Source organism: Oryzias latipes, chromosome 5, assembly GCF_002234675.1.
Source record: "Oryzias latipes chromosome 5, ASM223467v1".
In the NCBI taxonomy this organism is placed as follows: domain Eukaryota; kingdom Metazoa; phylum Chordata; class Actinopteri; order Beloniformes; family Adrianichthyidae; genus Oryzias; species Oryzias latipes.
Genome location: NC_019863.2, coordinates 20,674,897 through 20,697,196, shown reverse-complemented (window position 1 = coordinate 20,697,196; position 22,300 = coordinate 20,674,897). Strand labels below are relative to the sequence as shown.

At 37.9% G+C, this 22,300-nt stretch overlaps 1 protein-coding gene across 1 annotated transcript in view; it reads left to right on the top strand.

Moving 5' to 3' along the window:
- The window catches only part of LOC101164051 (metabotropic glutamate receptor 7), a 206,934-nt gene that overhangs the window by 94,968 nt on the left and 89,666 nt on the right, over nt 1-22,300 (top strand). Inside the window, exons 3-4 of the mRNA XM_004069018.4 lie at nt 19,763-19,898; nt 20,114-20,268. Coding sequence (XP_004069066.1) covers nt 19,763-19,898; nt 20,114-20,268 — 291 coding nt within the window. The remainder of the gene's footprint in view (nt 1-19,762; nt 19,899-20,113; nt 20,269-22,300) is intronic.

Sequence of the window (22,300 nt, the reverse complement as noted above, 5' to 3'; positions counted from 1 at the left end):
GTCCAAATTGTCTTTTTTTCAAGTGAATAAAGATGAGCGTTGGCCCCGCCTCCTTATTGCATTACATAGGCGTTGAGTTGTGGCTTCCACCAAGGAAGTCTTGAGTGGCAGAGAAGTATGTTTAATTTCTGCACGACATGTGTGAGAGCTGTAAGACATGGGTGAGATGTGCTGTAGGAGTGACACAGGGGTTCAAATTGGAGGTGGGACTGTATTAAGGATTGGGTTTGACCTGATGACATGTGCAATGATGTTTGCAGATGGTATTGTGATCTATAGTGAGAGTGGGTCGAGGAGCGTCTAGAGAAGTGGCAGTTTGCTCTGAAAAGAAGAGGAATGAAGATGAGCAGCACCAGGACAAAGTATCTGTGTGTGAATGAGAGGGACTCAACGGGACTGTTAAAACTTCAAGGGGCAGACTAATAAGTGTTTGCCCCTTATGTGCAGCCTGGCTGTTAGCAAGGGGGGAATTAGACAATTAGAGTGTAGTTTGTGTGGACACCCTACAGGGGTTCTAAGGGGGCTTGACTATCATGTGCACACCCCATTCATGCAGCATTTGTGCAGGGTCATTGAGGAGCCAGTACATGCTGAAATTATGTTTCAGTAATTAATAAGGGTGGCGTAAGGGCACTGTTCTGTAGCATCACCATACGTCATGGGTGTGTGCAAGTCCCATTCGCCTTACAAGTACTTAACGATACACTTACCACACGCAGAGCAATCACACTTGCCATTTTCATTATGTCCCTTGAGGTGGCCACACAAGTCTCAAAGGTACTGCTAGACACACCTGCACTCCTCGTAAGATACAGATGATCCCATCTACGACCCTCTGCGGCCCGGAAAAAACAAAAACCAGGCTTTAAGTACTTTGGGTCAATAGTCCAGCATAACAGGGAGTCCACAAGTAGAGGAATGTGTCAGGTATGATATGTGACAAGAGTGTCAGCAAGAATGAAGGGAAAGTGTAACCAACTGGTGAAAGTGGACCAGTATCAAAACATTTGATTGACAGATTCTCCTGAGCCCGTTTTTAAGTGGTAGGGGTATGGACATCCAACAAGCTCACTCCTTATTGGCAAAAGCGATTGCTATAGAAATGATGACTCAGACCAAACCCAAACACTGCTTACTGACTGACAATTTCTGGTTCCAGAAATGGTGACTGCATTGACTTTGTCGCTGGAGCTTGAAGTAAGACATTTTCTTTGAGTGACGTCACACTCATTGGTCATGTACGGTCAATGCTGCTGGCTGTCGGAAAGGCTTTAAATAAAGAAAGGTGGACACATACTTAATTTTCATTGAACATAGACTCTGAGAGGTTTGAATTTTGATGAATTTGGAAATTTGTTCAGACATTTCTATGTATGTATGTATGAAGCTTCTTTGTGAAGCATTTGCTTTTGTCTGTCTAAAGCTGACAGTTTACGTGTACCTGTTCAAAGCAAAGCTTCACACTCAGCCGTGCTTCAGTCATCTAGCGTGATAAAACAAAGGTGAAATTGAACACTGAGAAAGGGATGAGGAAAGTCCAAAACAGAAGCCTGTGTTATTGACATCTCATGCTGTCAGGGAGGTCTCTCCTGTAATGAGAGGTTGCCTCAGAAAGGACCCAAATATAGGATGACCTGAGTCTTGCTAGTGCAGATTTCTGTCTGAGCATTAGCACTCATGTCTGCAGAATGCAGAATGGTTCTACAATCGATTCCAGTGTATACTCATATCAGTCAGTCCATAACGATCTGTCCAAAATTCTGATTGTTCTCCTGGTCCAACATCTCCCCGTGCAGAGCTGGTAGTATTTATGGCAATCCCGGCCTGAGTCACAATGGTACAATTTCACCCCCATACAGTAGGTGGCAGTATGCAGTCCTAATTGGCTTACCATAAATGGAATAATATTAGTGCCATGGTTTTATTCTTTTTGAGAGACTGACGTCCACCACAAGGTGTTTCTTAGTAAAGTTTTGGAGAACTGCATCCCGATACATTTAGTAATCAAAATTGAACCACTCTGTGGAAAAGTCAGCTGAATAAGGGATCTGGAGTTGACGACCTCTACAAGGAAAGCCCAAAGCAAAACATATTTTAGTATAGAACGAATCACCTGGTGTTAGCACCCCTTAACCCTTCAAACCAGAGCTTTCTTTCGACTACTGTGACTACTCACAATTAAGGTAATTCCAGTGACTGCTGAAGCGGAGAAAAGCAGCCTTGTGCTGATATGCAACATTTTACAGTAGTGAAGTGCTTACGCGATCAACGTAAAAAAAGCCCATTTCGTCTCAAAGACAAATGACTATGCGTTATTCTGTGGTGCATAAAATTGCAAAGCTGATTTGCAAAGATGCTGCACTCCTTATCAGAATCAGCTGATTCACATTGATTGCATAAACAATCAAAGATTTATGGTATGTAAAAGAGTGTATGTTAGGTGTCGCCGGTGACAGCTTGTGTGCTTAAGGGTTAAAGACCACACATTTGCGGTCTTTTTGTCATCAAATCAAGCAGGAGATTTATTGCCTTTTCCTTCACATTCTAAAAAAAATACCTTTTTTTTTTTTTAGGTTTTGTGTTTGAACAAAAATGTGACATTAGTTTCTGTCTCCAACCAGCTAAGTAAAAATGCAGTAGATACAGTCAAACGTGTCTTCGTGTTTTCTGAAATAAAGGCTTCCCTCACGGCAGATATGTGACACTAAGGTAAGGGTTTGCTGATGTAAACCTTGCAGAGCCTGTTATTTATGTTTTAGGCACAGATTCCCTAAGTCCTTGATGGAGAGCATCTTTACACAAGACACAGCGCTGTAATTGTATTTACACTTCAACTTCAAATTTACCGAGGAAGCGGGGCTCTTGTGTGGTCACTGAGATTGGATGGATTTGATCATTTGTAAAGCAAAAATGTCAGACAGAAAACATGCATTGAGGACAAACCAACAGAGCTCATCAGAGCGTGACAAAACCTACTTTCAGCTGTGAATTTAAACACATCTCGATTCCTCTCAGCATTTCCTTTCTCTTCTGTCTGCAGAGTCTTGGTTCCTCTCTCTGCTCTGACCCACTTAGAACAGTCTTTGAGGTTTACTGGCTCCACGGAGTGTCATTTATTTTCCAACTGCCCATATTCTGTCCTGTATTTTACTGTTGCATGCTTTGTTCCTGCGTCATGCTGTCAACTCAATGAATTGACATAAATTATTGTTCAATAAACAGTTTTTGTCCTTTTGACTGACAGAATCTCTCTGCATTGTTCTTATGTCAGCAGGGCAGATTCAATGAAGGCATTAGATCAACACAATAGATTTTTCCTTTATTTGTTCAAAAGTCTCAGAGAAAATACACAAACAGTAAAAACCAAAGTATTCAAAAGAGAGAATAGTTAAAATTTTTATGACATCTGCAAATGACAAAGAGAAGTTGAGAGTAAAAGAAAACTATTCATAAAAAAATGTTTATTACAGTTTTATTATACCGTTAATTTCTGTAGTTTCTCAATATAAGATGCACCGGAATATAAGGTGCACACTGAATGGTCTTTGGTTGAACTTATGGCATATATGAGGTGCACCGAACGAAAGTACTTTAAGCAAGACAAGAATCAGAGATAAGTGCATCGGTCAACAAGACTTTATCAAATGCGTTCACAGTAATTCTAGAACTTTTTAACAAGCTATGCGTTAGCCTTGTTAATTGATAATACCTACAACTCCTAACTTTGTTTATAACAATGAAAAAAACAGACTAAAACCGCCAAAAAAAGAAAAAGGTGGAGAGACGAAAAAAAAACATTCTGACACTGCTACACGTTAGCTGCATTATCATTTTCCCAATAGCTGTAACTTCAAACGCTGTTTGCAACACGTAAAAAAAAACAGACTGATACCTCTGTTCCTGTGTGTTTCTCTTGCTCCTCCCCCTTCTTGGCTGGAGCCTCATCAGGACAACATGATAAAGCCCATTTTCTTTTGCCACTCTGTGCCGGATTGTCCTCTTTGTTTTGTTTTTTTATTGAACACAATACAAAACAACACCAGAACATTTACACCCGGATTGTCCTCTAATTGACTCCAGCTCAGCCATTTGGACGTTTTGGCTCCAGAAACCAATGTTTGATTCTGTCCTCTGTCAGTCTGCTTACCTGCCTGCGTGCTTCCCTACCTGCCTGCCTGGCTCTGTCCCCAGCTCCATACTTTCTATAAAGTGTCATCCACCAATGTGCTGTCTGCTATTTTTGATCCATCCAGCCTGCTCCTTACAACAGATGCAGCTAAAACAAATATTACTGTGTACTCTAAAACCCAGTCTTGCTAGTAACGTGAAAAGGAAAAAAATCCAACACTGCTAGTTGCGTAAGTGTAACATCCAACCTTATTTACAACTCGTAAAAAACAAACTGACATTTTAACAGAGAGCTTTGTTCTTTGTAAAAATTACTTAGACATCAGTAAGTACAATCAGAAATACTCCATTTATAAGGCACCGCAGATTATGAGGCGCTGTTGTTTTTTTTAATTGTTTTTTAATTAACGCATTTGAGTGCACCTTACATGTGAAAAACACGGTAGTTAATGCTGAGGACCAAAAATGAAACATTTGTTTTATTTGAAATAAAAAAAAAGCTGATAAAAATAAAACCATGAGCAAACATCTCACGTGTGGTGTCTTCTATCAGGCCAAGTTAATCCAATGTCCAAGCAAAGGTGAACTAATCTTAAATGATGGGCTGCATACCAGTGGCATACTGGTGGAACTAGCTTTCCCTGCCCTGTTTAAGTCCAAAACATCATTTTCTCTTTTCTTTGTGTGAAGTTTTGTACTCTCAACATTTATTGTAAGTTTATTTTTTCTTGACTTTGCTGCAAAGGCTTTTACGTAATAATATTTAATTGCCTTTTTGAATGAAATGTTCTAAACAAAGAAAAATTTACTCTATTGGGACAATGGCAGGGCAGCTTCGTGAGTGTAGCACCTTTCAGACACAGAAGCAGTTTAAAATGCTTCACTGAGAGTCAAAAAGCCTCTGCAGCATTAAAAAATCTAACAATAACACACAGCAGAAAAAACTGCTGAAAGAAAAAGCACGAGTGGTTCAGCATGTAAAACAAAGCCACTGTGAAGAAAACAAACATATTTTTGATTTGGGATTTAAACCCTGGATAAAGTTGTACTTCATTTGAGTTTGTTAGGAAGCTGTCTCTATTTTGTCTAGCAGAGCAGCTAAAAGCAGCTTTACACAGTTTGGTTCTCACCCCAGATTTTAACAACTGACTGCAGATCTCAGTGCACTGTGTGATTCATGTATCACTAAGATATTTTTACTAAAATGAATCTCAATTGGCAGCTTCCCGTTGCCCCTTTTTTTTGCTTTTGATTCCCTATATGAAATTGTACTGAATATGCTTAATCACTAAAAAGCTCAGAATCACTTTAGACAAAACCACATTCATCAAACTGATGAAATTGGTTTTTGACATTCTAATTGATAAAACACTTTATGTAAAAAGTGTCTCATGCTTTTTTTAAATAACAGGTGTCATTTCAATTCAAGTATAAAATGAAAAAAATAAGATTTAAAGGAATTTCATGTCATTCACTGTAATAGTTTAGATGAGTTATGTACTGTTTGTTGGTATTGTCGTACCTCCGTGGAGCTTCTGAGGAGGGGGGCTGAGGATCAGTCATGCAACTACAGAGAATCCCACTGGCCACAATCTCTGCAATCAGGATCACAGCAGATTAAATTTAGTTTGGAAAAGATTTTAGATTAGATTATCACCCTGCAGAGGAGCAGAAAGTCTCAAATTGGCTTTGGGGTCATGCTTGAAATCGTATTTGAGAAAGCTGATTGGATTAAAGCAAGACAAAGCTCCATCATGAAGGAGGACATTATCCCTGAAACTATGTCATTTAAAAACTCTGCAGCACTCGCTCCTTAAAATTGTAGAAACATGCAGAAACATCATGCATATTTCAACATGTTTGATCAAATAAGTTCTAAATGGTTTGCAGGGAGAGAGGGGGAATCAGTAAGAGGCAGAGACACTTTCATCATTCCTTCAAGCCGCTTTACACTCAGGCAGCAGCAGAATATCAAAGTGATGCATTTGTATTCACTGAGAGGCAGAGGACAGAAAAGCCTCACTGTGCTTGTTAGTGATGACAGCAGCAGCTCTGGTCAGCTGCAGGTCACAGGATTTACATACTGCTCTTGACAGCCTTTAGCGACAGGGATGATCTACAGCTGCAAACAAAATGTGGACATTTGGCTGGTCAGCACCTGGAGGTTTGGACCAGCCTGAGTGGTGAGCATCAGCACAGTGTCACTGAAAAGCATCACGTTCAGATCGCCGTGTTGGCACTGTCATATTTTTTTTATGAGTGATCTGGGTCTTGTGCCTCTTTGTGGTCCTTTCATGCTCTCTTCTCTCTGAAATGTTTCTGTGTTTAGCACAAGGCAGGAGGTAGTAAATTTTGACCTGTCTGTTCAGCAGTTTGTTCTAGGTTCTTCTGGTACTTCTAATCAAAGCCCAGGCTGGGAACTGAGCATGCTCAGATCAGCTAAATGTCAGCTAGTGAGATCCCCTTAGTGAATAAAGCTGAAAATTGACTATTTTGAAGTGTTGGTCTTGCAAATTGATTTAGTAATGTGTTTAATTGCTTTTAAAGTCTGATTTGAAAGTAAAACACATAACTTTGAAGACAATTTTTCAGTATACAATTTGAACATGTTGATTTCCACATTTGCAGACATTCTTCCTTCTAAACCTTCTGTAATGTTAAGTTTTTATTCTAGAATAGTCCTTTTGGCCTGCAAAAGTGAGTTCTCCTAAAGATCTACTACAATGAAATTCGTGTTTTTAGTGTTTTTAATATGTTCTTGTATCATTTTTCTGATGATGGAGGACATATATATATATAGAAAATTAAGCCTAATACTGGATTCATGAGTATTTATTTTTTCAGATCCCTGTTGATCAGTGGAAAAAAACAACAAAAAAATCAGTATAAAAAAGGCTTGTATTTGTGAACATATCCCCTGGATAGGTCAGAAGTTCTCTGCGCTGCTCCATTCTGAGGTTTAATGGGAAAATAACATTTGGGAACACTCCTCTGCTTTCACAGCAGTAACACAGACTGAAGTAAAACCATGATGGACAGGACGGATGTAACCCTGCACCTAAGCTAAGAGAAAAGGGAGAGGAATGAATGGATTGATGTCACTGTGACAATATGCTGGGAAATTACTAAAAAAAAAAAATAGTTTTACTATTTCTTTCTGCTGGTTGGGGAACAATGATGTGCAGGAAAAAGCTTAATCACTTTATGCCTTAGTCACAACTACCCTTAAAGGTTGATAGAGCCTGTCTGCAGATGAGAAATTGGCAAATCTGTACAGTGCTCGCAGGCGGTCCCCGTGACATGCCAAGGTTGTAAACCGTAGGGTGAAAATCTTCCTGCACCTTTTTTTCTTTTCCTCTGGGCATGCTACATGTGAATGGTCATAGTAAACTCTTATAGAACATGTAAGGTTGAGGAAAGGTAGTAGGTGAGATACAAACATAGCAAACTGGGCACAGGGAGCACATCGTTGCTATTCACGTGTGTGCCACTTGCACATTTCTGCATTCATATGGAAATTGCACAATCCCAGCAGAGTTTGTATGGGCGTCTTATTAAGTATGACCTGCAGACATTTATTTTATTGTGCAGCATTTGCGTGCGGTCAGTGAGGGTCCAGTGGCCGCACCTTACTAGCGATTGGACTGTGACATAAGGACACCGTATTACAGTGCTTGTAACTTACATTATCCTGATGAATACTCCCTGATACACTTACCACACATGCAACAGTTTCATTTTCCTGACATCCCTGAAGGTGACCGCACGAGCTTCTAGAGAACTTCAAGACACTTGCTCTCCTCTTAGGATGCACCTACTCGTGTCTACGACCCTTGCTGGACCCAGACAACCCAAAATCCTGCAGCACACTTATTGCTCAACCCATTTAAGGGCGAATGTGACTAATGCATACGATTGCTGAAGACAGAAATTTGATGACGAAGTCGTCGTCAATGAAAGTACAGGACTTGTCTTTTTAAGGGGCTGAAGATGAGTTTTTATTTTTTTGTCTTATTCAAGAAGTTGACTATCACATTGGTGGTAAAAGAAAAAACTATCAGAGCAGTGTGTCATTTGGATATCTGTTAATTAAGAGTAGAAGAATGTATTTTTGAGTTGAGACTTTGATTCGATCTAATATCGAGTCAATGACTGATGCGTACATTTAAGTGGGAGATGCCAACTCCCAACACTAAATCTATAGTTTATGGAAAATGTTCAACCACTGTCATAAAGAAAAATATCCTCAGAAAAACGCAGCTTCGTCTTTTTCTTTTGCACTTTTAAGATTTAAGGAGTTATTTCTGTGTTATTAAACTTTCTAAAAAGGAAATTATAAGGCATTATTCAATTTAATTAAAGATATTCAGCAGCTGTACCAATATGTCATGTCTGGGTTTTCAGTAGTAGAGGTAAATATGACCTGTCAGAATCTCAACCTCTTGATAATTAATTATTGGATCTTCTTATTATCTAAGGAAATATGCAGCAAAGTAAACCAGGAAATTAAAAAAAAAGCCAGTTGTTTCTCTCAGCTAACTTCCCCCTCATTACCTTATCCTGTTTCTGTCTCTGTCATGGATCCCAGTGGTACTTACTCTCTTAGTCTTTGTGGCAGTGTGGAAGTTCTTCTTTAGTTTAGTATTTTCTTGTACTGCTCCTCTGCTCATTTTCTTTAAAGGTGAAAGCTCTTGTTCTGTCATGTTGAATCTCTTCAAGCACCCTAGAGCAAGAATTAATGTTGCCCTGCAGAAAACGTTGGCATTCTGTGCAACATAGAAAGTCCATCAGAGTCCGAGCAGACATGTAAGCATCGCTCAGTTAAACTGAAGTACTGTGAGAAGACCTTCCTCTGCTGTGGACTGTATAAAAAAAAGGATAAAAGTGCTTGAAGGGAGAAGGGAGGATGGTAAGGAAAAAGCTACCAACTGTTTTGCTTTATATCCTCTGTGGAGCAGAGATGTTGGTCTAAGTAGTTATTAAAAGTTCTACCTCTATCCTTTCTGGAGGTGTGAAAAAGGCTTCTTAGAACTTTCCTTCTTATTTATTGCTTTAAAAAAAAATAAGGGCTGCACAGTTAGCGCTCTTGCCTCACAACAAGAAGTGCCCAGTTATACTCCCAGCTGGGGGAACTGAAACAGAACACCAATTAGGGACCTTTATGTGTGGAGTTTGCACGTTTTCCACGTGCATGCATGGGTTTTCTCTGGGGACTCCGGCTTCCTCCCACCGTCCAAAAAACATGCTTCATAGGTTAATTGGTCACTCTAAATTGTCCTTTGGTTTGAATGTGAGTGAGTATGGCATAGCCTGGGAGCTTGAGGGTCCTGTGCAGTATCTTAGCTGTTCCTGCGCTGTTCACTGCGCTTCTCGTTTAGAATCTAACATAGAATCTGAATTTTTGCAACACAATAAATAGAGAATGGAATGGTTATATGTTATGCTACAGTGTAGAGGTTTTTTCAAAATGTTTAAGGCAAAAATATGGTATTTTTTTTGGGGGGACGATGTTTAGTTAACAATATATCTCTTTAGTTTGGTTCACTTGCCAATTCCTGTATGAAAACAACACATTGGAAAACAGTTGCAAATAGCTTCAGTGCACTGTCTACATGTAAGTGTAGACAATTGAGTATTGGGTACCAATAAAACTTGTGTAATAGTAATGAAAAAGTAAAACTAAGCAACAAATAAATGCATGTGTATGGTATATCAATGTGCATTATTCAAAGTCATCTCAGCTTGTGGGAGAATTTTTAATTTTCACTAAAAATATTTTTTTTTTCCTAAAATGTCAACATGAGAAACCTATGACCAAGCCTTTAATTAAAAACACACACACACATATATATTCTCTTTTACGGTAAAACACCACATTTTATTGATTAGTCTGTATGAAACTAAAATGTTAAAAATAATAATAAAAGAAATCACTAAGCTATGATTAGGGGTGTGTCAGCAACTACATACAACTGGTGTCTTACAGTGAAGTTCATAGCTCAACTCTTTTGAACTGAGGTGTCACAAATAATTAAAAAAAAAAAGGAATACAACTATTCATTTTTTTCGTTAAATTCAGAGTGGTCTGTAAATTCAGATTTTAAATATTTCCATGATGAAATATGATGTAAAATAACACATAGCACATGGTGTAGTCTAACCAAAGTTTGCTTAGAGACAACTTCTGTTACAGAAAGAACTGTAACATTTAAATAAAGAACAAAGACATGCTATTTAGTATTTTAGAGGTGCTGGCAGAAATAGTCCTTCTTTCCTGTTGTGATGATTAAAAAAATACCTTCCAGTCTCTTCTGGAAGTGATCCACAGCACCTTTCATCCAAGGGTAAAAAGCTATAATTTTTTCAATGTTTTGGTTTTGGACATTTTAGTGACACCTTCAACATATTAAATCAAGGCTTTTTGTGAAAGCAAAAAACTATATTTTAGTTTCTGTGGTTATTTTTTTCTGATTATAGGGGAAAACAGTCACCGTCAGACTCTTTCCTCAGTTGGACCATTAAAACCTAAAGCATGATCAATCTCCCCAGCTACTGTTCATATCATTATGCTTGACTGTTGTTACGGTGGTGTTGAGCGACAGCAGGTGATGAGCAGCTCCGGATGTTCCACTTGTTGTCAGTGCTCGACATTGCTTTACACCTCGACCTTGAAAGCTGCCATGTCTGGCAGCCGAGGCAGCTGGAAGTGGGATGAGCCTTTAAGTTGTGGGGCCGCCTCACACACCTTGATGGACACAGCCCAAGTGAAGAATGATCACCTGGATCAATATTTAGTCATAGATGACGGAGATAAATTTTCTCTTAGTGGAGGCGCCAAGGAACTGGCATTTGTTATGAGGGGAAGAGGAGAGAGGGGGTAATATTAAAACACTTGAACCACACACACAATGGTTTTAGCATTGACATACGCAGTTGTTTGGCAGATTTGCATTAGACGCATTATGGGTCTTTAGCTTTCTATCCTTTAGGCTTAGATCCATTAGACATTAAGAGCTTAATGTGTGATAAGAGGGACCTCAGAGTTTATTAAGCTGGCAGCTCACACAGTGAGGTCAACCCAGCACAGCTCTGTATCTACTTAAGGATTTGTAATGTATAACTTGTGCAGATTGTTAACATCCCACTGAAGTGTACCTCTAAAATAGCTTTGAGATCAGTTAGCACGACCAGAAATAGTCCATCTATAAGATATACTGGCACTTCAGATCATAAGGCACAATGTCATTTTTTTTTTTAAATCCCCGGGAAGTGTGGCTTATAGTGCTGAAAATGGGATTGTTCCTTATTTTCCCAAAGTTGGCATTATTATAAAAAATATAGATTTAGAAGATTGGTAAATGACGTATTCCTTTATAGCGCATTACCTTCTTAGAAGGCCCAAAGTGCTGCACAGTCACACACACACATTCAGTCACTGATGGCGGCTCAGCTGCCAAATACTGACGCCAACCTTTAACCACCAGAAACAATGTGGGCTTAAGTGTCTTGCTTAAGGACACTTTAACAAACCGAGGTGCAGAGCAGGACCCCAACGTGCAACCTGTCAATCAGATGTTGACTGCTCTACCTCTGCAACACCACTTCCCCCAAATAGTACTTACAACTAAAATTGAAAATGTTAAATTTTTATTGTAGAAGGAAAGGAAAATTACATTTAAGACGCATCTGATATTTTCTGACTCCACATCCAAAGGATCATACAGAGTTGCTGCTTAAAGCAGAATTTATTGAAGCATCACTGGAAGGATAAGCAATCAATGGCACTTGAGTTGATCAATACTTTGTTTACAATCTGCAGGTGAGACAGACACCTCTGAAAAAAAAAGGGATCCATGTCTTTGATGTGAAAGATGAGTGTGAGAAGCTTATAAATGTCTTTTCATACACTTTAACCTTTCTGAAATAGAATCTATTACATGGAAAACTATACATAACATGGTCATCAGAACAGAATGTACAGTTTTTTTTTAATTTATTTTTCAAGGCCAATGTAATAATTACATGTCCTGATTGTTTGCCTATTAATTATTATTGATTAGTTATTAATATAGCCTGCTAAATCTAAAAACAACAAGTGAATAGCTTGAGAATATTTCAGTGCTTATTCTTTATGATGATTTGAAGATCAAGATTTGAAATTGTTTCGTTTTTTTAACATTACATCAAGTTGACTGGAGTCTGCCTCTTGAAAAGTAGGAAAAACTTTGCATTTCACTGCATCAAACGTTTTATTTTACTTCTGTGCGGACTTAAAAAACAACATCATCAGCATAAAGTTGCCCTCTCCTCTGAACAAAAAGAATCTTCCTGAAAATGTGTTTTTGCTGTTTCAAACATGTTCTTGTGGCATTTTTATCATTTCTAAAATTGCATTTCTGAGTCTTTGATTCAAATTCTTGTGAATAAGAGGCAAACGAAAAAAATGATGTTTGAAAAAGCTTGTAGTTGTTACATTCAAACTACAACCGTCAGGCTACAAGCTTCGTGCTCTACTCCATTCTGATGCATTCACTTGAAGACGATGAGATGGATGCAAGTCCTAATTTTCCTCGTCCGAGCTGGCATTTGGCTCAAAACATTTTGGCTGGTTAGCTGGGATGTTGCTCGCCGTTGTTGTTGCAATGGTAATGTCAAGTTGAGGGTGTGAGAGGCAGCAAGTGTGTAAACAGAGCTCTCAGCAGCGCTCACAGTCCAGCACAAAACTCAGAGATGAACTTCCAATGAATTACTGCTGCACTGCAGAAACATTTTTTTTTTTTAATGACAGTTTTGTTTTGTTTTTTCTAATTTTGACAAAAGACAGCATATTTATAACTAAAGGATAACTGTAAACCGCTTTTACAATAAATCAAAAGATGTTCGTAGTGGGACTTTGACAACTCAGTGATAAATATTAATTTGCACTTATGCTATACTTGAATATTGCGCTTCAGAAAACCTTTTCCACAAACTGGGGCGTGTAAAAACATTTAATTTGTCCAATTTAAGTGAATTAAAAAATTTTTACTGAGATATTTTAGTCTTATAAAAAACAGCTTTGCATAATTCTAGGGTAAAGTAGGAAAACACATGATAAATGTGATTGCGATAAACTTGAAGAATTATTTTAAAGTGGTTAATGTGTTTGGATATGTATAGAGAGTTTAAATTTTCACGTGATCCCTAATAGGTCAAATATTGAATGAAATAGTGTTTGTTGGCTGTGGCACCTACAATCCATGAGGACAACCCATCAGCATTTGTGTCCAAACTAGGTTTCTCCATATGTTGAACAGGCCCCCATTGGATTTAGATTAGCACATGGTTAATTATAAGCAATCAAAACAAGATTAAAATTAAACAAAACAACAACAGAAATATATATCTTTACGGAGATATACAGTACAGACCAAAAGTTTGGACATGCCTTCCCATTCATTTGAATGAGAAGGTGTGTCCAAACTTTTGGTCTGTACTGTACATCTACACATAACATAATTATTGATGAATTGGTTTGGAAAATACATACGCTTACATCCATATACACTTGCAAATAATACATTTGTAATCATAAATAGACAGATTAACTCTTATTCCTACAGAATATGAGACAAGAAGTTTAAGAATTAATTTTGTCAAAAAGAGTTTAATTAATTCCCTAAAAGGGAATCGGAGGAAGCAAACTTATGTAATCCCACCCCTGTTTTGCTTAACTTAACTTTCATTTTTCTTTCCTTTATTGAAATGATCTTTATCCAGATCTTATCTTCTGATCAGTTATTTATGATTTACCAATACAGATTGAGATAAATAAAACATCCACAAGAATCGATACATCAAATGACAAAGATGAAGTACAGATATTAACAAAACAGAGAGCAAATATAGTCAAACTGATGTAAAAATGAACTCATTTTATACTTCAGACCTTGAACTGGTCTGTTTTGTCATTGTTTCACCACACACTACGTACCACCTGTTGCATTAAAGTATGAATGGATAGCTTATATATCACTTCGGATTAACCAGGTAATCTGCATTTCATTTAAAAGAGCTCATTATAAACCAGCGGGAGTTGGAGCGCAGACAGGTGAAATGCTCCCACCCTGCTGTGCAGCAGGAGGAACACCATGAAGCGGTGCAATTTTTTGGAAATGAGACCAAACAGCAGGGAGGCTGACTGCCATCTCATACGAGGAGATTAACCATGAAAAGTTTCTACAAGAAAAAAAAAGCAGGGGTAAATCAACTCCAGCATATTACAACTGTGTATCACTTTACAAAAGTCCAAATATTTACAGCAAACTGCCCTTCAAATGCAAAAAGAAGCCCTAAAAAGAAAAAAACAGCAATTAAAAAAAAAACCATTTTCATTATGTATTAGCTGTGTCATCCTTTTCCTTTCATACTAAACTACCGTAGTGCTGTTGACCTAAATAGGAACATGACTTCATTTGTTTATGATCCAATAGAAAGAAATACATAATGTTGACTGCTTCTAAACTTTATTGTGTGTTTTTTTTAAATAAAAGTTGGCTTGATTCTTAAAATCAGTATATTCTGGAGGAATGGTAGAACAAAAAACTCATCTTAGTGCAATGTCAGCAGGGATTTTACAGAGCTTGACTTGTTTTTTTCTCACTACTCTAGTTTCGCCTCAGCACAATAATTTTAAACCAAACAAACCCACATTAAATCAATGCTAAATAAGCCTTACTTTTCATAATTTCTTTTTTTTCCAGCCACAGAACCACAATGGGGGGGGGTTTAAAGAGCCACATGTGGACCTCAGCAGACCCCTGACGTAGTTGAAGCTGTGATTGGGAGGGAAGCCCAAAAACTGAAAACAGACCATATTAAAGAGCAAGGGAAAATCACTAAAGCAAATAAAACAAAATTAGAAAACCGGTGCTTTAGTGTTTTGAGCGGAATCTTACGATCCGCCGACTGCTGTTGTAGTTTGGGGTTTACATTTTAAATCTTCTCACTCCTCCGCAGCGCCTCCGGGATGAGGAGACTTAATTATTTAGGGTTTTGAAAACAATCCTCAAACTGTGCAGAGGTTTCAGAGGAAGCCACAGAATGTAATTGTTTTACAGTAAAGGCCTGAAGGAATGTGAGATTTGTTTTTTATTCCAACCTGATGTCACTGCCTGAAATAAGCAATACCTCTTTAAGACGGCACACACTAGTGACACATGCTGGCTTTATTGTGTTGGAGAAAACGCCAGTGTAGTCAGCTGGAGGCGTCAGAAGCCGGCTTTAAATCGTTGTGACATAGTCGTAGTTTATTGCACAAGTTTGTATAAGCTTTGCTGTGCTGAACAGAAATATTTACCCGAAGGAAACACATTTTTCACAAAAACACTCAGAGGTAGACCACGTTCTCTTCCTTTTGGTAGATTTTCAAATGTGCAAAAATAAGCAGACAGAACCCAAATGCTGATTGCTGTGATTGTTCTTGTGGAATATTCATAAAATAGCAGATGGAGTTTGTTCTGCAGGCAAATGTTTTACTGAAATCCATTATTATTATGATTATCGCTTTCAGCTCTTCAGATTTCCATCCCTCCACAGTTTGGTGGCTGGCATCTTTGTGGAGGCTTGGCCTTGAGTCCACCATGGCATTTAAATTAAATCTTCCCTGAAACCCATTCATATTGTCTGAGTGCGGCGATGATTTAGTCCTGATGCAGTAAATTTGTCCGCACACAGAAAACTGTAAATATGAGATCTGACGAGGGCACTGTGGTGTTAGTAGCTGAATACTGAATGGCCAATGTTTAATTCATTTGTTGACTGGGCCCAGAGCGGCTCGGCTGTGCTCATATCTGATGCATAGCTGCAGCTGAATCTGAGATGAGGAGACTCAACGACCACTCTTTGAGCTGCATAGGCTCTCAGCTGAGGGTTGTGGGATGATGATCCAACTGGAACATGCTTTGGCTTTTCTGTATGAGCTGGATTAGACCTCTTTGCTTCTTCACCAGAGAAGACTTTTAAGTATTTAAAAAAAACAAGGAAGTGCACCACATGATGAAACTATACCACCATGCTGAAACACAAAAAATAGAGAATTCCACAACCACAATCTTTAGACCAAACTTTCTAGTAAAATTGGAGAAAGCTCAGATCTTGCCTCTAAAACTGTCTCTACATATAATAGTCTCATGTATCACAGTATTCACAGTAATGCTAAAAACTCTTAGGCAATCCCCAACCCCTTGGCAAAGCGTGTTTACGCAACCACTTTTAATCTAAAGTCTATGTAGATGCGTGTTTCAGGCTTCAGCATTTACGTGTCGCTACACAAATGACTACGACTGGTTTCAGGCTTTACATAAAAAAACGCATTACCATTTTGTCATTGAGAGTTGAAAGCTAAACCAGGTGGAACTTTGAGCAATCACAGACAATGATTTAGTTGTGACGTCCGGATGACGTCCCCTTTAATTTACGGAAGTGCGAACCGTTTGAAAATTGCTCATGAAAGAGAAATCAAAAAAACACTGTTTGTGTCTGCCGGAATTATAAGACGCCAAGTCTTTCATAAATCGGAATATAGCAGTGAAAAACCTTCTTTGAAGATTTTTTGAACTTCTAACTGTAGGTTGCGGACATCATGTGTGCTGACATCGAGTAGTGACAGTCCAGTGTGAACACAATCCCATGTTCAAGAACATTTCAGCAGGTTCTTGAATGTAAAGTAGCTTCATGTGTTTTTTTTTTTGTTTTTTTTATCAAAAGTTGTTTATTCCAAAAGTCTTCGACAAGGTTTTCCTGTCACTTCTTTCCATACCTTGTCATTCGCATGACATTTTCAAAGAGATCCTATTGATTTTTTTTTTTGTGTTTCACTGTCCAGGCCCTTACACCTAACCTATGAATAATTCCAGCATAAAACCTGATGAGTAAGCTTTTTTATTTTGCACACAGGAGAAACTTTTCCTTCTAGTAACCCATTATGATTTATAGTTGAGAAAAAAATGTGTCCTCCAGAAAACCTGAAGAAATGTTGATCACATCTATTATAAAGGATTAAAAAAACATTATTCAGGAGCAAAAAAAAAACAAAAAGAATAAAGAAGTGAGTCTTTTGCAGGGAGTGAGCTGCCCTAACATGTCGGAGTAGTGGAACATCCCCTGTTGTAAAAGTAGAATATTTTCAACTAATTGTTAAGCATCTCATGAAACTCAGTTTTAGAGGACACAACTGCACGTATAAATGCCTGGACTCCCCCTGTGGGTGTGCAGCTGTTTTTTTAGGCCCTGGATGTGGGTCAGGTTCTTCAGGCAGCTCACAAACCTATTTGCATCCACCTTAGAGATCATCTGTGTGTCTAGGTTTCTGTTTACTTGCCTATTCAAAATTTGAATCTTAACTGAATTGTATTTCTTATCATATTTTTAACTTAGATTCCCGAAGTCAATAAAGAGGAGGGACAACATAGCACAATGAAAAAAAATATAAAAAGTTTGAATTATGTTTCTATAACTAAATATATTCTGTTGTTTATGTTTTATATTAGATAAAAATAGGTGGCAGTTTGTCTGTGTGACAGATGTGATTGTGTAGGTTTTTGAAGCACAATTAAAGGAGGTTTTTGATGTTAAAGCTGGACCAAAATACATAAATACTTGTCATGGATTCAGTAAAGAAAGTGGCTATGTTCCTTCACTATTAAGATTTCTTTTAGCCTGCACTATTCTGGCACTTGTTCTTTTCTTGATACTCAGAACCTTTACTGTTAACGTCTCCCATGTTCTCACTAATTTGAGCAGAACCAAAGTGTAATATGACACTGCAATACAAAAAAATGCAATTCAAAAAATGACCACTGGAGAGTGGTTTCAAAAAATAGCTGCTATCCTGCTAGACAAAGAAAACCTTGATACCAAAGTAAACTCATAAACAGCATTTTTGCAATGTCTTTTTTTATGTTATTGTTTTTTGACATTGTTTTATGGCTCAAATTATTCATATTTGAGGGATAGCTCAATTTGTGGTTTATGATATGATTCTTAGTCAATATTGGTTTGTTTTGAACGATCCGATTCACTGACCTAAAATCGATCCAGTACATTTTTAGCTAAATATCCAACCAGTGTGTCTCAGAGATAAATACCTGGGTACTGAACGGTGCTGGTGAACTTTTCCAGATTCTTTGTATTCTTTCAAGATATTGAAGTGTAAATGAATCATGTGTACAAACAAACAAGTTAACAAGACTCAATTGCAAAAATCATTCACATTTTAGTTTCATGAAGTTCAGCCCACTGTTTGTTATTAGAACAAACAATTTTATAATGGTTTTGGTCAATTCGATCAACAACTTGCCTTAGACAGATCGATCTGCTTGGATCGTAGGAATATAAATTGATTAATCAATTAAGTCAACTAGTTGTAAGATCACAATGTTCTGTCTTGTGAGGAAGTGACCTATGGATGGGATATGGATTACAAAGTCATTCACTTTTTCCCACCCAGTCGCTCATTTTCTGAACGTTGTTGTCCAGGGAAAACTGTTAACACACCCGTCCCACTTCAGGGATCACTTTTACTGATCAGAATCCTGGATGATACCAGTGAGGAACAATCCAATGTGTGTGTTTAAGATAAAATAAAATAAAAATTGTCCTTTACACTTCAACTTTTCAGGTTTGAACTTTTTTTTTTCTTATCTTGTATCACTGCCTTAGAAATTGGATTTGCAGAGAAGTTTTTTATGTAAATGAGAAACAATTTTCAAACGTAAAGACTTTGTTAAGAAATAAACTTGTGTTTTATCGTTCTAATTTTTTTAATGTGTAATAATGATAATAATGATAATAATAATAACAAAGGCCAAAATAAGAGTAAAATAAAATGAAACTGATTTGCGATTGTGTGTCAAAAGCTTTCACCATGTTTGGGTTTGTACTATTTTACAGCTTGTTGGATGGTAAATTGTGACGAGTATTTAAGTATCTAGATGTGTGATGTCACGGAGCCTCAAAAATGTAATGATTTACCATTTCTGGGGTGTTTGTTGTGAAAATGCTCAGTTTTGCTTCTCGGCAGCTGTCAAACTCAGTGGAGTGAATTTATGGCAGCAGATGCAGTGATTATGCAGACATAAGAAACCCATCATTCCCTGCAGCCTTGGCATATTACCGGGGAGGTTCGGGTTTATCAGGGCCAGCACAGTTCAAACAGAACCTTGATTTTCCCCCAAAACGATTGTCGTGCCGTGGAACCTTCATAGGAATTAAAGGGTTGAAACACAGAGCAGATGAAAGCGGAAATGACTTCTGCAGGGAAAGAGGAAACGTTGAGTGACATTTTTTGCTAGCTGCAGCGTCTCAGGCTGAAGACTTCTGCTGCTTAGATGTAGGCAGTTTTTGTAATGTCAGCGGAGCTGCAGCCTCTTTCTTCTCTTCCTGTTTTTCCGTCTTTTTACTCGCTTCAGTTGCAGTGACTTTCACTGCTGCTTTCAACCTCCAGAACAAACTCTGGGGAGAACCCTTTAAGGATGCTGCTGAAAGGTTAAAGTCATTGACAGTAAAGCCAGTAAATAACTCTTTTTGATCCTCCTGCAGCAACTTAGCAGGATGTTACCTCCAATTTTTATTTTGTTTTCTTTTGTCTCCTCAGGTGGAATCTGTATCGCTCAGTCCCTGAAGATCCCCCACAATCGCAAACCTCCTGACTTTGACAAAACGATTCGGCTCCTGCTTAACACTCGTTACGCTCGAGCGGTCATCCTGTTCGCCTCTGATGAGGACATCAGGTACTCAATCTGTGCCGTTGAATGAATTTGTGGATAACACTGTACACTGTAAATACATTTTTGTCTTTTAAAACCTTTTTTTTTTAATGAAAAGCTGAAAAATAATAACGTTCTGGAACGGGAGATTGATGTCCTGTTCAGCTCGCGCTCAAAAAAATTATGACTGATGATGAAAAGATCTGTCTCTTTTGACTCCGTGTTGCGTTCGGGTGCAGGGGAATCCTGAACGCCACCAAGCGAGCCGAGCAAATCGGTCACTTCCTGTGGATTGGTTCCGACAGCTGGGGATCCAAAAACAGTCCAATCTACCAGCTGGAGGATGCTGCTGTGGGAGCCATTACCATTCTGCCAAAAAGGGCAACTATCAGTGGTGAGTCTCTGTATGAATTCATACTTCTTCATTTTTTACACTTCATCATATTTGATGTCAAACTGAACTCTATTAGGGGCTTGAAGATGTAGCACTAATTTTCACTGCCTTTGATTTTTTATTATTTTGTCCGTTGACATGAAGAATTAGACAGAAATGGCATTAAGAATTCTTGGTTCTGTCATTCATCCATCTGAAAAATGTCTATAAACATTGACGACATACCGGACAGTATTTCAATGAGGGTGAAAAGGTTTTCTAGGTTTTTTTTTTTTGTTTTGTTTTTTTTTGCTTTGTTAGACAGATATTGTGAATTTAATTTAAACCTGTAAGGTCCACTCCATCAAAGAATTGACAAAATAAAAACAAAATTCTTTGGAATAAGGATGTTTTTAAACCTTTTGATGAAAGCCTCAAAAAGAAGCAACAATCATTTTTTTGATGAGACATTATCAATAATGATACGTTGAATTATTTTGTAGGTTTTTGCTCTAAACAATGTTAGATTAGGATGCAAAAATATTGACATGAGAGTTTAGGGGAAAAAAGCATCTTATTTACCCACCATCTCAAAATTCATTCACACAATTTTAAAATGGTGTAACTGTATAGTAAGGCATTCATATCAACAAGTTTCACATTCTTTCAATACAGCAAGTAGTCGTTTAGAAAAACAAAAGCAAAAAAACAATAGATGAGTTATTTTTACCATTAAGCTTTGAAATGAGCACAACCTTTCCCGCCAAAATTGTTTTTGAGATTTTACTGAAGCAGCCATTTTGAAATCAGCAGGAAAATATGTTGTATGTGTTCAAAAGTAATTTCAAAGCTCTGAATGACAGAAAATTGACCTTTTTTGATACCTTTGATAATGGCATTCAATGGGAAACAGGACAGAAATATCACCTGGAGTTTCTTTCCCATAGCGGAACTGTTACAGAAGTTGCTGCTGCAAACGCTCTGCCTGCTTCTTTTGATAATCGTTGAAAATCAAGGCTGCAGAGTTCCTGACATTTGACACGATGCTACAGGACGATGTCCACATGAAAGGATTTCTATGTTTCGTGTTCTCTCTGCTCAGTTTTTTTTATGAAGACCATCAATGTTAAACTTTCTATAGATTTATAGAAGTTTTTGAATGCCCTGTTCCGTTCCTTTGTGACAAGAAAATTAAACTGACCTCATTTGGCTGCTCATCTGCTCTTTTTTTTTTTTATTTCTCCCTGTTGCGTTCTGACTCGCATGCTCTTATCTCAGCAGCCGGCTGTTCTTTTTCTCTCCCCCTCCACTTTCCTGCGTCCTGTAAATGCACAACTTGTGTGAAAAGTCAATGAGCGGTGGGAGAATTCACTATTTTCCATCTTTCTTTTTTGTGTGTGTTGCAGAGCCCTGTTGATAATGACCTGTCATCCTCATTCTGTCGGTGTCTGCATGTCTGAGGTTTTATCAAAAGTCCTCAGAAAACAGTCAATCTTAGTTTGACATTTCCATTAAGGAGGGTTATTTAATTTGCTGCTTTGTTTAAATCATACCTGACTTTCTCACAATTTTCATTTAGACAAAGATTAGTTTGATCCTATGGTTAATAACTTTGTAGAGTTACAGCAGAAGGAAAATTAATTCAAAGGTTAAATGATAAAAATGACAGAAAAAAATAAAAGAAATTGTGAAACCAATAAGATATAAACCCCTTAAGAGCTCAAAGTTCTTTCAGAACAAAATTTCCCCTTTTTTTAAGACGGATCTTAACAGCTATTACTCAGTCATTCTCTTTTTCAGAATAACCATTCCTGCATGTAGTGTATTTTTAACATGTTCTTGCTAATCCTATATATTTTTTTTATATTTCTCCTTCTTTATTGCAAGTTCTTCAAATTATAAACTGACCCATCAATGTCTCAATAAATGTTCTCCAGAGATTCTCCAGAGCCCGCTTTCAGTGTTAGAGGTGTCGACTTCCAACAACCTCACTTCGGATTAGCGAGAGTGGCTGCCATGGAAACAGTGACTCAGAATGACTTGGACCGTTCAC